At 39.9% G+C, this 14259-nt stretch overlaps 1 protein-coding gene across 2 annotated transcripts in view; it reads left to right on the top strand.

Annotated features, from left to right (window-relative positions):
* UBE3D (ubiquitin protein ligase E3D) overlaps positions 1 to 14259 on the top strand; it is a 166926-nt gene that overhangs the window by 41323 nt on the left and 111344 nt on the right. For both annotated transcript variants that reach the window (XM_027551004.1, XM_027551005.1), the window contains 2 exons: positions 1024 to 1132; positions 4894 to 5057. In XM_027551004.1, the coding sequence (XP_027406805.1) occupies positions 1024 to 1132; positions 4894 to 5057 (273 nt within the window). The remainder of the gene's footprint in view (positions 1 to 1023; positions 1133 to 4893; positions 5058 to 14259) is intronic.

Here is a 14259-nt window from a genome sequence, read left to right as displayed (position 1 = left end):
AATCATCCATAGGTTTTTGAGTAATTATTTCTGGTTTTAGTTTAACTTACTTGCAACGTGGGTTAGTTTTCAAATGACTTCTGTGTTTTTAAAAGGAATATTGCATATCCACTAAATTCATTAGTATTTCTTTTCTTTGAATCTTTTTAGTTTTGCAAACGAAAGTTAACTGTAGCGTGTCTTTCAGTTCATTTATTGATGTCTAAAAATTATGGCCCTCTGACTATAACCTTGAACTGCGTCTTCTTATAAATACTTTGATTATGCATCTCAGATCTGACGCTCTGAGGGGAAGCAAATCGAAAACATTGGACATAATACTGTCTAATGTTTGGAAGGAAATTTCTCATCTTCTTTTATAACCTAGTTATTCACTGTTTAATTTACCACAGCTTAAATGGAATATTGACTAATCTAACAGTGTATTTTTTTAATTTCATGGAGGAAATACTTAGGTTAGGCTTCCCTGGTGACTCAGATGGTAAAGAATCTGCCTGCAATGCAGGAGACCTGGGTTCAATCCCTGGGTCAGGAAGATCCCCTGGAGAAGGGAATGGCTACCCACTCCAGTATTCTTGCCTGGAGAATCCCATGGACAGAGTAGCCTGGCAGGCTACAGTCCATGGGGTCACAAAGAGTCGGACACAACTGAGCAAGTAATACTTCTTACTTTTCACGTAGATAGGTTGGGGTGGAAAATGTATTAATGATTGAAGAATAGGGTATAGAAAGACTGGCTCAAGAACTTCTCTGGCGGTTCAGTGATTAGGACTTCATGCTTCTACTTCAGGGAACATGGGTTTGATCCCTGTTTGGGGAACTAAGATCTCACAAAGACGGGTACAAATACCAAATACGTTAAAAATAGATTAAAATGAGCGCAGATTGTGAGGGAATGGGCAGCATACAGAAAAATCTGGCATGCAGCCACCTCTGCTTCTTCGGTACCCTGTGGGTATTTGGGGCTCTTCTTGTTAGTTATTATGAGAGGCTCATTATGAAAATTGGTTTCTGTTCAAACAGGTCTCAGTTTGTACAGAGCGTTCTCGCCCAGTGTGTGGTGGAACTCTCCTCTGCTAGAAGCACTTTTAGATTCACTATTCAAGGTCATGATGACAAAGTGTACATTCTGGTAAGAAGTGATTTTTGCCCAGTTTTTTGTAGCCTACTAGTTCAGGGGCTCAGAAGTTCTTTGGGTTTTGTTATTCTTAATTCTCAGGTCTAGAAAATAAGTGATCAAAATTTTTAAAATTTTAATGTCAGCTTAATTCACAAATCAAGTGCCTTTAATTGAATAACAAATGATTTACCTGCTACTGTGTAGAAATCCCATGCACAGAGGAGCCTGGTGGGCTGTAGTCATGGGTTCGCAAAAAGAGCTGGACGTGACTTAGCGACTAAACAACAACAGTAATGTGCTAGGTACTAGGAATTCACAGAGAAATAAAACCTAATTCCTGTTCTGGAGAAGCTCATGCCACAAAATAAAGTTTTTCTGCTTTCAGTTTTTAATGGCTTTGTCAGTGTAACACAATTCTCTTTTTCACTTTTTACCTCTTTATTTGATACTCTTATGCTTAAAATATGTTCTATTGATCTTGCTTTTATCATTTTGTGTGTGTGTGTGTGTGTGTGTGTGGTAAGAACACCTAACGTAATCTACCCTCTTTACAGATTTTTGTACTATAAAAATATTATTTTATATGTTATATTCCAGCGTTGTTAATTATAGGCACAATGTTGTACAGCAAGTCTCTGGAACTTACTCATCTTTCCCAGCCATAACCTTATACGCTTTGATTAGCCACTCCCTGTTTCTCCCTCCCTCCAGCACCTGGCAACCACCATTCTACTCTCCACCTCTATGAGTCCAGTCAGTTCAGTTCAGTCACTCAGTCGTGTCCGACTCTTTGCGACCCCATGAATCGCAGCACGCCAGGCCTCCCTGTCCATCACCAACTCCCGGAGTTCACTCAGACTCATGTCCATCGAGTCAGTGATGCCATCCAGCCATCTCATCCTCTGTTGTCCCCTTCTCCTCCTGTCCCCAATCCCTTGCACCATCATTCTTCATGTAAATGGAATCATGCAGTATTATCCTGCTGTGTCTTATTTTATTTATCATAATGTCCTCAGGGTTCATTTGTATTGTCACATATTACAAGATTTCCTTCTTTTTAAACGCTACTATTCCACTGGGTGTGTATACGCATTTTCTTAATCCATACATCGTTGGTGGGCATTTACATTGCTTCTGCATCTTAGCTATTGTAAACAGTGCTGCAGTGAATATGGAAGTGCAGAGATGTCTTCAGGATCCTGATTTCAACACTTTGATGTTTGAGAAGTAGTGGCAAGTTTTGGAGAAGAGGCTTCACAGCTAGCAGAATCATCCCCTACATAAAACACAGGCGTCTAATACTAAACTGCAGAAAAGAGTTTAGGACATTATGTAAAAATCCAAGACTGCGGGCCCAAGTCTCTTGTCTGCCTCCACATCAGTTTTATTCAACCAGTAAACATATATTGAGCACTTCTTATTTGAAAGACATTGTCCTAGATGCTCAGGATAGAACAAAAATGCCTTCAAGGACCACACGCTAATACGGGAGCATGGTAGCTAAAAGGAGGGAGGGAATTGAAGTTGTTACTTCATACTGCTTTGTGACTGACGATCCATCACAGGGATTTCATGCTTCTCTAATTCCAGATAATTTTTATTCAAGGTTAAAATATTTTCTAAGTAAGGGTGACACTAAGTCATAGTCTGAAATCAGCTTTAATTTTCTTTTTTCCACCATTTTTTTTCCTTTGGCCCCACCTCGAGTCTTGCAGGATCTTAGTCCTCCAACCAGGGATCGTGCCCCTGCAGTGGAAGCAGAGAGTCCTAAGCACTGGACTGCCAGGGAATTCCCTCAATTTTCTTTTCATCTTTTCAAGTTGAAAATCAGGAAGAGGAATTTTTTTAAACTTACTACTAGTGTATATTTAAGTTAAAATTTTTTTCTTTCTTATAAAAGTAATACATTCTCGAAATACATTCTGACAACATGGAGAACATAAAAGAAGGGCTCCTTCCTTCCATTTTGTCCCCTCTTCTGCCCTGCTGTGTCATACCATCCAGAGGTAATCATTAACAGTCCATTTTCACCCTGTTTATATGTAATACACCCACAAGTATTTGTAAAAATAACACAATGCTGTGATTAGCATCATTCTTCAACATGTGTACTTGACTCAACCATGTATCATGAGTCCTGTTTCTTGTTAGTGTAAATATGGACTCTTATTAATGATTAGAATTCCACTGTATGGCTGGTAAAGACAGTGCTTCAGGGAAAATCATCTTTGCATGTGTATTTTAGTCCGTTAGAAACAGATTTTTCTCATCACTCTTGGAACTTGTGTATTTTAAACTCTGATAATTATTGCCTCCAAAGAGTTGGACTAATTTATCTTTTACAAACCTCCTTTATCCTCTACAGACATTCTTGGTACCCCACCCAGGTCCCCTCTCCTTGGCTGGTCCCCCGTTTCCCAGGGATGAGAGTTGCCTGCTCATGGCTCACAGCTGCCCTAGTTCAGAGACTTGTCCCATCTGGACAGATGAAGCCTGGCCTGGGGAGTTTCTTGTCCTCTCTCACCCCCACCCCTGTCCTGCTCAGCCTACTGCCTGTGACTTGACCCTGGGCTACAAAACTTGCCATCTCCTGTCTCAAAATGGGACTGATTCTGTGGGTGGGATTCAGGTTCCAAGGCTCCCTGTGAGATTAGGTTGAGTCCACATCACTGGCCAACTCCTTCCCCTGCCTTCTTCTCTTTCCCTTCCACCCTTTCTCCTGAGAGTAAATCCTCAACTAATCAACTGAATCCAAATCCAGAAGCAGTCTCCCACAAGCAGTGTGTGGGAAGACCTGCTCCAAACCCTTCTTCTGAGCTCGATGTTGTCAGTCTTTTTGTATTTGCCAATCTGATAAGTGAAAAGGAGTGGCACAAAAATTTTGTATTTCCTTACTAGTTAGAGTGACATTTTAATATATTTATTACTTATTTCTTCTGTTTAATTATTTTCTTATTCCTCACCTATATCTCTCTTGGTCTGTTTTTCCCACTTGCTGATTGCTGCTGCTGCTAAGTCGCTTCAGTCATGTCCAACTCTGTGCGACCCCATAGACAGCAGCCCACTAGGCTTCCCCGTCCCTGGGATTCTCCAGGCAAGAACACTGGAGTAGATTGCCATTTCCTTCTCCAATGCATGAAAGTGAAAAGTGAAAGTGAAGTCACTCAGTCGTGTCCAACTCTTAGCGACTCCATGGACTGCATCCTACCAGGCTCCTCAGTCATTGCTAGGAGCTCTATAAATTGTGGATAATAACTTTGTGTTACATATTTTCTCCTAAGCAATTGTCTTTAGAAACTATGTTATCATCGGCTCTGTAAACATTGTACTTTTCAAGTCTTACCCTACTTCAAAGTTGCATACATGATTTTTCAATTTTTCTTTTTTTGGTGTTTTATAGTTTTATCTTCTTTTAAAATAGGTTTTTCTTTTTTTTTTTTTTTTCTTTTTTGAGTGGTGGTATGAGATATGGATAGGATTTCCCTGGTGGCTCAGACAGTAAAGTGTCTGCCTACTATGCGGGAGACCCAGGTTCCATCCCTGGGTCAGGAAGGTCCTCTGGAGAAGGAAATAGCAACCCACTCCAGTACTCTTGCCTGGAGAATCCCATGGACAGAGGAGCCTGGTAGGCTACAGTCCAGGGGTCGAAAAGAGTTGGACACGACTAAGCGACTTCACTTACTCACTTACGAGATATGGATAGGGTGGAGATAATTCTTTTTTTTTTTTTTTTAAATACGCTTATGCTTAGACTTTTCTCTTCATTTCTTTAGCTATGGCTTTTAAACTCAGACAGTTTGGTGATTGAATCTTTGGGACAGTACACAAATATCAAAAAATTCCCTGTGTTGGAAGATGTATTGAAGCCCGATTCCAATTCTGCCTGCAATGCAGTCAAGGTCCTCTACCAGCCATGCATCAAAAGCCGGAATGCAGAGTAAGTCATGCTTTCGTATGCTCCCTCCACTTTGTGTTTTCCTTTCTGCTGCCATGTTAGTATTAAGAAATTAAGGAATTCAATGGGACTGTGCCACTTCCCTACTGGATGCTGCTAGCAATCATACTGCTACATATTGTGCTCTCAAAATAGATTGGATCATTATAGATTATTTATGCTAATATGCAGAAAGCTTACTTTTACTGAAAATAATTGGCCCCCCCCCTTTTTTTTTTGGTAATCTCAGCTGTCTGTGCATATGGCTGCAGTACTAAATCAGGCTTCGACAGCTATGAATATTTACTGATAAACGCTTTCCAGGCATTTGGGATACAGTCGTGAACAAAACGCAGTGCCGGTTTCCTAGGGTTGTCATTCTCATAGGGGGAAGGCAGACTGTAAACAAAACAGACAAAACATCAAAGACTGATAGAGCTCTTACTGTAAGTCAGGTGCTCATCTGAGGGCTCCTAGCTCATTCAAAGCCTAACAGTAATCCTGTGGGGTAGGTGCATGTATCAGTTCAGTCCAGTTGCTCAGTCACGTCCGACTCTTTGCAACCTAGTGGACTACAGCACGCCAGGCTTCCTTGTCCATCACTAACTCCTGGAGCTTGCTCAAACTCATGTCCATCAAGTCGGTGATGCCATCCAACCATCTCATCCCCTGTTGTCCCCTTCTCCTTCTGCCTTCAATCTTTCCCAGCATCAGGGTCTTTTCCAGTGAGTACACGTATCACCCTGTGTTAAAGACAAGGACACTGAGACACAGGCATTAAGTTACTCTAGTGAACTATAAAGCAAGTTAAGATAGTTGGGGAGAGGAGGTGTGGGTGTAGGAGGTTGGCATTTTATACTGAAAAGTCTTCCTCAGATAAAATGACATTTAAGTGGAAACCGTGAAGGCAGTGAGGGGAGTGAACCGTCTCTGAGGAAGAGCATTCCTGGCAGAGGGAACAGAAAATGTTCTTATTTGAACAGATTGGAAGCTTATACTTGTCCTGTACTCGCTGATGGGTTTGATCAAATTTGTACTAAGAACAGAAAGATCCCAGTCTTCTGGGAAGTAAGTAAGAAATTCTTAAAAATTATTGCTTGTCTTTTCTTTGAATTATACAAGCAGTACAAGTCATAAAATATTCAAACAGTAGAGACTTACATAAAGTAAAATATGAAGGTTCTCCATCATGTCCCTCTTTAGAAGAAAAAAGTATGTTCTGTATTTTTCCACTTTGTTTTTTCTTTTTTGCATCTTAACGTAATTTGAATGATACATGTGTATTTTTTCACACTTACAACAACAACAACACTGTGTCTTGGAGATTCTTTCCATGTCAATGCTTGGCACTTTATGAAATGAATGTACTGTAAGTATTTAACCATATTTCTGTTGATAATATTATGTTTTTGCTGCTTTAAGTAGTATTGCGCTGTGTGTGTTGTACATTTGTTTTGTGATTATGTATAGTTTTTATGAGTTATTTCTAAAAGTAGAATTACCAAGTCAAAGAGTATGACTTTTAAAATTTTGATGGTAATATCAAATTATTTTGCAAAAAGGCATTGCAAGCTTGTCCTCCTACATAAAGTTTCTATAAATATCCTTTTCTCTATACCCACACCCAAGCTGCCACATAGATTTTATTTTTGCCCATCTGATGCCAGTCTAAATGAAACAGACAGTTGACTATCCTTGTGTTTTATTGAGGCATGATCAGAGAATATGGCTTATGTATTTGATGCCTTGGGGACTTTGTTGAAGAATGTGTGTATGTGTGTATTTTTGTTGTTATTTAGAACTTCAGTTGTGTCCGACTCTTTTGCGACCCCATGGATTGTAGCGGGCTCCTCTGTCCATAAGATTTCCCAGGCAGGAATACTGGAGTGGGTTGCCATTTCCTTTTCCAGAGGATCTTCCTGACCCAGGGATGGAACCAGAGTTTCCTGCATTGCAAGCAGATTCTTTACCACTGAGCTAGCAGGGGAGCTGCACGCGTGTGTGGGCGCCCGTGTGTGTGTGTGTATGTACCTTTATATGTTTAGGTTTATATAGTCAAGTTTATTACAACTTTTTAATTCACCCTTTTTATTTATTTGAAATGTGGCTCTTTTGCGAAGGGCATGTTAAATCTCACTATGGTTATGGAAAAGTCGTTTTCTTCTGGTTTTGATGCCTTTTTCTGCATAACATGTTTTGAAGCTACGTAATTAGGTACGTAAAAGGTTTGTGCCGTAACAACTTGACTGATTGCATGTTTTATCAGTAAGATTTTTCTCTCCTTTCACTTGATACTCTTTTTCTTTAATTCTGGTTTGCCTGATGTTATTATCACTATATTTACTTCCTTTTTTAAAAAATTATTGATTTGTTATCTTGTTTTTCATTTGTTTCTTTTCAGCTGTCCAATGTTATCTTAGGTCTATATCTTGTTAACATATACCTGGTAAGCAGCATGTAGCTGGATATTTTAAAACTGCAGTGTGACAGTCTGTTTATTTTAATAGTGAACTTAATTAATTCTTGTTTATTGTGATTACTGATGTAGTTGAACTTAGTCTGCTTTTACACTGGTGGCCTTCTCTGTGTCATTGCTTTCTTTTGATGATTTGAAAGTAAAAAATGTCTATTTAAAAATATTTTTTAGTGGTTAATGTTAAATTTTTATTACACATCCTTAAACTTGTTTTTAGCATTGGTTATCAATACCTATATCTATTTAGTATCCATTCTCTTCACCAAAATAAGAAACTACTCTTAAAAAAAATTTTTTTTTGTATATTCTTTTCCATTAGGTTTATCACAGGGTATTGAATATAGTTCTCTGTGCTGTACAGTAGAACTTTGTTACCTGCTAATTACAAGCTCCCAGTTCTCCCCTCCCCGACTCTCTTTCTTAACAAGGCTTCACGTTCAGTCTCTCCCTCCTAAGATACTTTCTCTCCTTTGGTGAGATCATTTATGATTCTGAATTCTGATGATGGAGGTTGCTTCTCCTTTTTTTAAAATATTTTATCTATTTATTTGGCTGCGTCAGGTCTTCATCGTGGTGCTTAATTGCTCCATGCCATGTGGGATCCTAGTTCCTCAACCAGGGATGGAACCCATGTCCCCTGCAGGGCAAGGCAGACTCTTAAGCACTGGACCACCAGGGAAGTCCCATGGTTGTTTCTTCTTAAGGAAGTATCAAGCCAAAGCTCTACCCCATTTGCTTACTTCTCACTTGTACTCCTGCATAATGGCTATAAATGGCTTTATATTTTTATTGTATAAGTGTGTTACCATAAAGGAGAAGGCAGTGGCACCCCACTCCAGTACTCTTGCCTGGAAAATCCCATGGACGGAGGAGCTTGGTAGGCTGCAGTCCATGGGGTCGCTAAGAGTCGGACACGAAATGTGCAGGATTATTTGATGGTTTTAAAAATATTTACAAATAGCATTATATTGTATGTGTATTTTTGCAGTGTTTTTAAAGTCATGATTCTTTGTTCCAGTTGTTTGATTTGATAAGTCTAATACTTCTTTTAAACTTGGAATATAGTCAATCCTTGAATATCTGAAACTGGCTTATACCTCTTTTTGTCTCTTGGAAAACCTTAGGATTTTTCTCTTTATCTTTGGTTTCTAAGATTTCATTCAAAGGTCTAAATGTAAGTGTTTATTCAGAATTTTCTCTAATGTCATAAACTATTCCTGCCTTAGAGATGCAGTGTTCCCTCAGTCTCTGTGAGAATAATAATTAAAGTCTTCTGTTTTTTTATTAACTCTTTTTCCTTGAATATTATTAACTTTTCTCTTTCTGAAAAGAGACCTTGTGTTTGGTAGGGGCTTCCCTGATAGCTCAGTTGGTAAAGAATCTGGAATTTAGAAAGATGGTAACAATAACCCTGTGTACGAGACAGCAAAAGAGACACTGATGTATAGATCAGTCTTATGGACTCTGTGGGAGAGGGAGAGGGTGGGGAGATGTGGGAGAATAGCACTGAAACATGTATAATATTATATATGAAACGAGTCGCCAGTCCAGGTTCGATGCACGATACTGGATGCTTTGGGGCTGGTGCACTGGGACGACCCAGAGGGAGGGTATGGGGAGGGAGGATGGAGGAGGGTTCAGGATGGGAAACACAGGTATACCTGTGGCAGATTCATTTCGATATTTGGCAAAACTAATACAATATTGTAAAGTTTAAAAAAAAAAAAAGAATCTGCCTGCAATGTGGGAGACCCCGGTTTGATTCCTGGGTCGGGAAGATCCACTGGAGAAGAGATAGGCTACCCACTCCAGTATTCTTGGATTTCCCTTGTGGCTCAGCTGGTAAAGAATCCACCTGCAATGTGGGAGACCTGGGTTCGATCCCTGGGTTGGGACAGTCCCCTGGAGAAGGGAAAGGCTATCCACTCCAGTATTCTGGCCTGGAGAATTCCATGGACTGTATATGTATAGTCCATGGGGTCGCAAACAGTCGGACACAACTGAGCGACTTTCAATTGTGTTTGGTACTACCTTTCATGGTGTTGCTTTTGCCAAATGTTTGATAATTTTACTGAAATTCCTGCACTAGGATGTAAACTCCAGGAGAGCCAGGACCTTGATTGTCTCACTCTTTACCCCATCTAGATGAGTGCTCGAAGAAGTGCTCCAAACATGCAGTCTATGTTTACATCTAATGCAACCCATGTGAAGTGAATCACACGTGGTTTTCTGTTTGTCCTCGTATTTCATAATCACTCTTTTAGCTATTGATGACTGTCGGTTTTCATTACCTTAGCCTGCCTTTTTGGACTAGGGAACGAGAACTCAGGAGATCCTAGTCCGGATGTGCCCATTTTTGGATAACTTTTGACTATTATGAAGAAGGAAGTAGTTCAGATTTATGTTATGGTGGTACATCTTGACTTCATCGTGATGAAGACTTTTTGTACTGCCTTTCTTTGGGAGGGTTAAACAAGGACTCAGTGCACCTGTCTCATCATTTCATGTGTTCTAACTGGAAATGTAGTGACTATAGTCCATTGTATTCTGTTGTATTTATTAGTGGACTTAAAACTTCAATCTTGGGGATAAGTTGACATCCAATAAATGAGCTTATTACTTTAGTTTGCCTATTCTGTAGAAGTACATTTGTTGTGCTTTTCCTCTGGCTAGTTTGCCTCAATGCCAAAGGTGGGGAGGAAAGTTCACAGGTTGGTAAACATCCTGTGAATTATTTACTTTTATCTTTTAAGGACATTAGTATCTCTGTTGGGGCATGACTGAGTAAATTGTAGACTCCCTGGCATATTTTTGGCACTTGGGGTGGTATATTAACTATTTTAGTCAAATTGGCTAGAATTTTTTTCTAGTGGAAGTGTGGATTGCCAGATGGCAGTCTAAAAGAGGAAAATAGCAAATGTAACTATGGTTTTATTTCCTTGAGCACATATAAAAAAGTAGCATGTAATATTTTTAGAATGTTCTTTCTAGCAATAGACACACATGTCTCTTAACATTTTGAAGTCTATTTTTTTTTTTTTTAATCTCTTTACCCCTGCCCACTCTCAGCCAGAGTTATCTTACAACTCACACTCCTTAGTTTGCATGTCAAAGTTTAGATCTGAAATACTAACTTTTTAGCTTTGGACTCTTAAGTTCACTTCTGCAGTTTAATTTTGTTAATTCATTATTTCACCTGTTACCTCCTATTCTTTAGATTGGGGGTAATTTTTTCCCTCAAGGGACATTTGGTAATGTCTGGGGTTATTTTTGGTTGTCACAACTGGAAGGACTAATGGCATCTAGAAGTAGGTGGCAGTGGGGTTGCTCTTAAATGTTCTGGAGCCCTTAAAACAAAGAATTATTTGGTCCCAAAATTCCAGTTGTGCCAAAGTTGAGAAATACTGTTCTTGATGATTTCCTGAAACCAGGCTGTGTCTACCTTTCCACTCTGGGTGTCACAGCCAGAACTTTTCTTGAAATGGTATTTAGTCCAGTGAATACAAGAAATTTTACTGTGGCGTTATAATAGAGCCAGGCGAGAGAAGCCCTTTGCATGTGTTTGTTGCTGTTACTGTGGGCCATTACCCTGCTGCACGTTACTAGGTAACGGTTACCACGGGGACCGTTAGTAGTCCTGCTCAGCCATTGGTTGGTGCCACAGTGGGCCCCTCCCCAAAATAAGCCACTGTCAGTGAGTGACCATTAGTGGTCCTGCTCAGCTATTGGTTGGTGCCACAGTGGGCCCCTCCTCCAAGCGACCAACTGTCACTGATTGACCGTTAGTGGGGCTTTCAGCCAATGGCTGGTGGAATGGTGGTCCTCAGGTGGAAAGTGAGGTAAGAGGTGGATCCTGGCTTTCTCCACAGGGCCCTCTTGCTTACCCAGTCAGTGAGCTGGCATGTCCAGGGAACAGGCTGGGAGCTGTGTCTTGTAAGACTCCAGAGCCCTCACCAAAGCTGCCCCATTGGCCTTGGCCCCGCAGTGAACCTCTCCCCCGTCCCTGTCTCTGCAGCATAACGGCAATGGCCGTCTGCATGGAACACAGTCTTTCTCTTTCTCCCCCTCCCCAATTTGCGCAGCCTGAGGGCCAGTTGGGTTGGGCCAGGCCAGTTGGCCTGGCTCCCTCAGCGATGACAATGGGCGAGGTCTAGGGCCCTGGTTCTGAGGGAGCCGCCTGCCCCTGAGATCTGCGACCCCTTAGCCAGGACTGGACCTCCGAGGGTGAAAGTTATTCCTTTGGTATACATTTACAGCAACATTGTTACCTGACTGTTGACCACAAGAACAAAGGACCTGACAAGAAGTTTGCAACAACTAACCACACCCCTCCTTCACCTTTCCTCGAAAAGGGCTTTGCTGAAAGCTTTTGGGGAGTTTTAGATATTTCAAGGTAGAAGCCACCCGTCTCGTTGCATGGCCCTCAATAAACTTTTCAGTTTGCTCTAAACTGACGTTTTGATGTTGTTTGGCCTCACTGCGACTGGCCAGACTTACATTTCAGTAACATCATGAGTCCAAAATCTCTGTAATCCCACGTGTTTATTTTATTTTTCCACATGTTAACTTTGTTAGAATAAATAGGCTAAATGGTAAAATAGTGTAACTATTGTTATACTGATTTCTGTTTCTTTGGGGCAGACATGAAGAATAGATATATTTTTGTTAAACAGGAAGGATTTCACAGGTATCAGGTTCTTTGTTCTCATATTTGTAAGAGAATAGATCTTAGGGGAATGTAATCGTTAAGAGAAAATAAAGACTTTTTAAAGCTAAGTTGAATTCTCTTTTGTATAAGTTATATGAGTCCTACTGTTGGTAGTGGTTCTTTCTACCTTTTCAAAAGATACAATATCTGACTTAGGCATCTGGAAAATTTGAACTGAGAACTGTTCTATTTTCTCCTGTTAATAGCATTTTCTTGCAAAAGATATTGAGGGTTGAAATGTTGATGTGTTATATTCACCCCTAATGTTAGTAGAGTTTAGAGGTTAAATTTTACAGACTAAGATTTCTCTCTGTTGGCTAAATTGGTAAATATTGGTTCTAAATTAGAAGTGTTATTTTTACCTTAAGATAGTTATCATTATTGCTTTTCCTAATGAAGTAAAGACACATATAAATCACACCCATATGCATTTCATATACATAAAATAGTATTACTAGTTGTTTATATTCGTGAAGTGTGTCTTTATTCACGTTTTCTCCTTTATTTCAGAAGGAAATTTGAAATTCTGCTTAATTTTTCTTTCTTGTGGTAAAAATCACATAAAATTTACCATCTTAATCCTTTTTAAGTGTACAGTTTAGAAATGTTAAGTGCAGTTGCCCTTTGAACAACATAGGGGTTAGGGACACCAACTGTGCAGTAAAAAATCCACTTGTAATTTATAATCAGGTGTCTGTGTTTGTGGAGAAGGCAATGGCACCCCACTCCAGTGTTCTTGCCTGGAGAATCCCAGGGACGGGGGAGCCTGGTGGGCTCTCATCTCTGGGGTCGCACAGAGTCGGACATGACTGAAGCGACTTAGCAGCAGTCTGTGTTTGAGGTTCCTCTGTATCTGCAGTCATGAATTCAACCAACCACGGATTGTATAGTACTGTAGTACTTAACTATTGAAAAAAATCTGCATATAGGAGGACCCACACAGTTCAAACTCTCATTGTTCAGGGGTCAGCTGTATATTCGCATCATTGTAAAACCCATCTCCAGGACTTTATTATCTTACAAATCTGAAACTATAATATTTTTCTGCTTCCCCTAGCCTGTGGTAATCACCATTCAATTTTCTGTTTTTATGGGTTTGCTTTAGTGTCCTAGGGCTGCCATAAGAGAATGCCACAGACTGTATGGTTTAAACAACGGAAATGGCTTTCCTTATAATTCTGGAGGCTAGACATCCAAGATCAAAGTGCCATTAGGATCAGTTTCTCTTCCTGGTTTCCAAGTGAATGGTCATCATCTTGCCTGTGTCCTCATATGTAGAGAGAGAAGGAGGGGGAGGGATGGATCTTGCATCACTTCCTTCTCTGATGAGGCCTCATTCTTTTGACCTCCTTTAATTTAAATACTTCCTTAAAGGCCCTATCTCCAGACACAGTCACATTGAGGGTTAGAGCTCTAACTTCATATTCAGCATACGAATTTTGGGGAAGCCACAGTTCAGTTGATCACATTGGCTACTTCAGATGCTTCATGTAAGTGGAATCATAATAGTATTTATCTTTTTGTAACTGGCTTAATTCACTTAGCGTTCCTCAAGCTTCATCCATGTTGTAGCATGTAACAAGATTGCTTTTCAAGGCTCAATACTATTGTTGTATGCATAGACCACTTTTTGTTTATCCATTCATTACTTAATGGACATTTGGGTTGCTTCCACCTCTTGGATATTATGAATAGTTCTGCTATGAACTTGGGTGTGTAAATAACTGAGACCCTGCTTTCAGTATTTTGGATGGATACCCAGAAATGAGATTGTTGGATCATATAGTAGTTCTGTTATAATTTTTTGAGGAACCTCTGTAGTATTTTCCATGGTGGTTGCAGCATTTTATGCTCCCACCAGCAGTGTACAAGGGTTCTGATGTCTCCATATCTTCATCAGTATTGTCAATCTTGTTATCTTTTGTTTTTTTTTTAATAGTAGCCTTTCTAGTGGATATGAGGTATTATTGTGGTTTTGATTTTCATGTCTCTGATGATTGGCCTTCTTTTTATATACTTGT

Source organism: Bos indicus x Bos taurus, chromosome 9 (assembly GCF_003369695.1).
Source record: "Bos indicus x Bos taurus breed Angus x Brahman F1 hybrid chromosome 9, Bos_hybrid_MaternalHap_v2.0, whole genome shotgun sequence".
Taxonomy (NCBI): Eukaryota; Metazoa; Chordata; class Mammalia; order Artiodactyla; family Bovidae; genus Bos; species Bos indicus x Bos taurus.
This window is presented reverse-complemented; position numbering and strand designations above follow the sequence as displayed.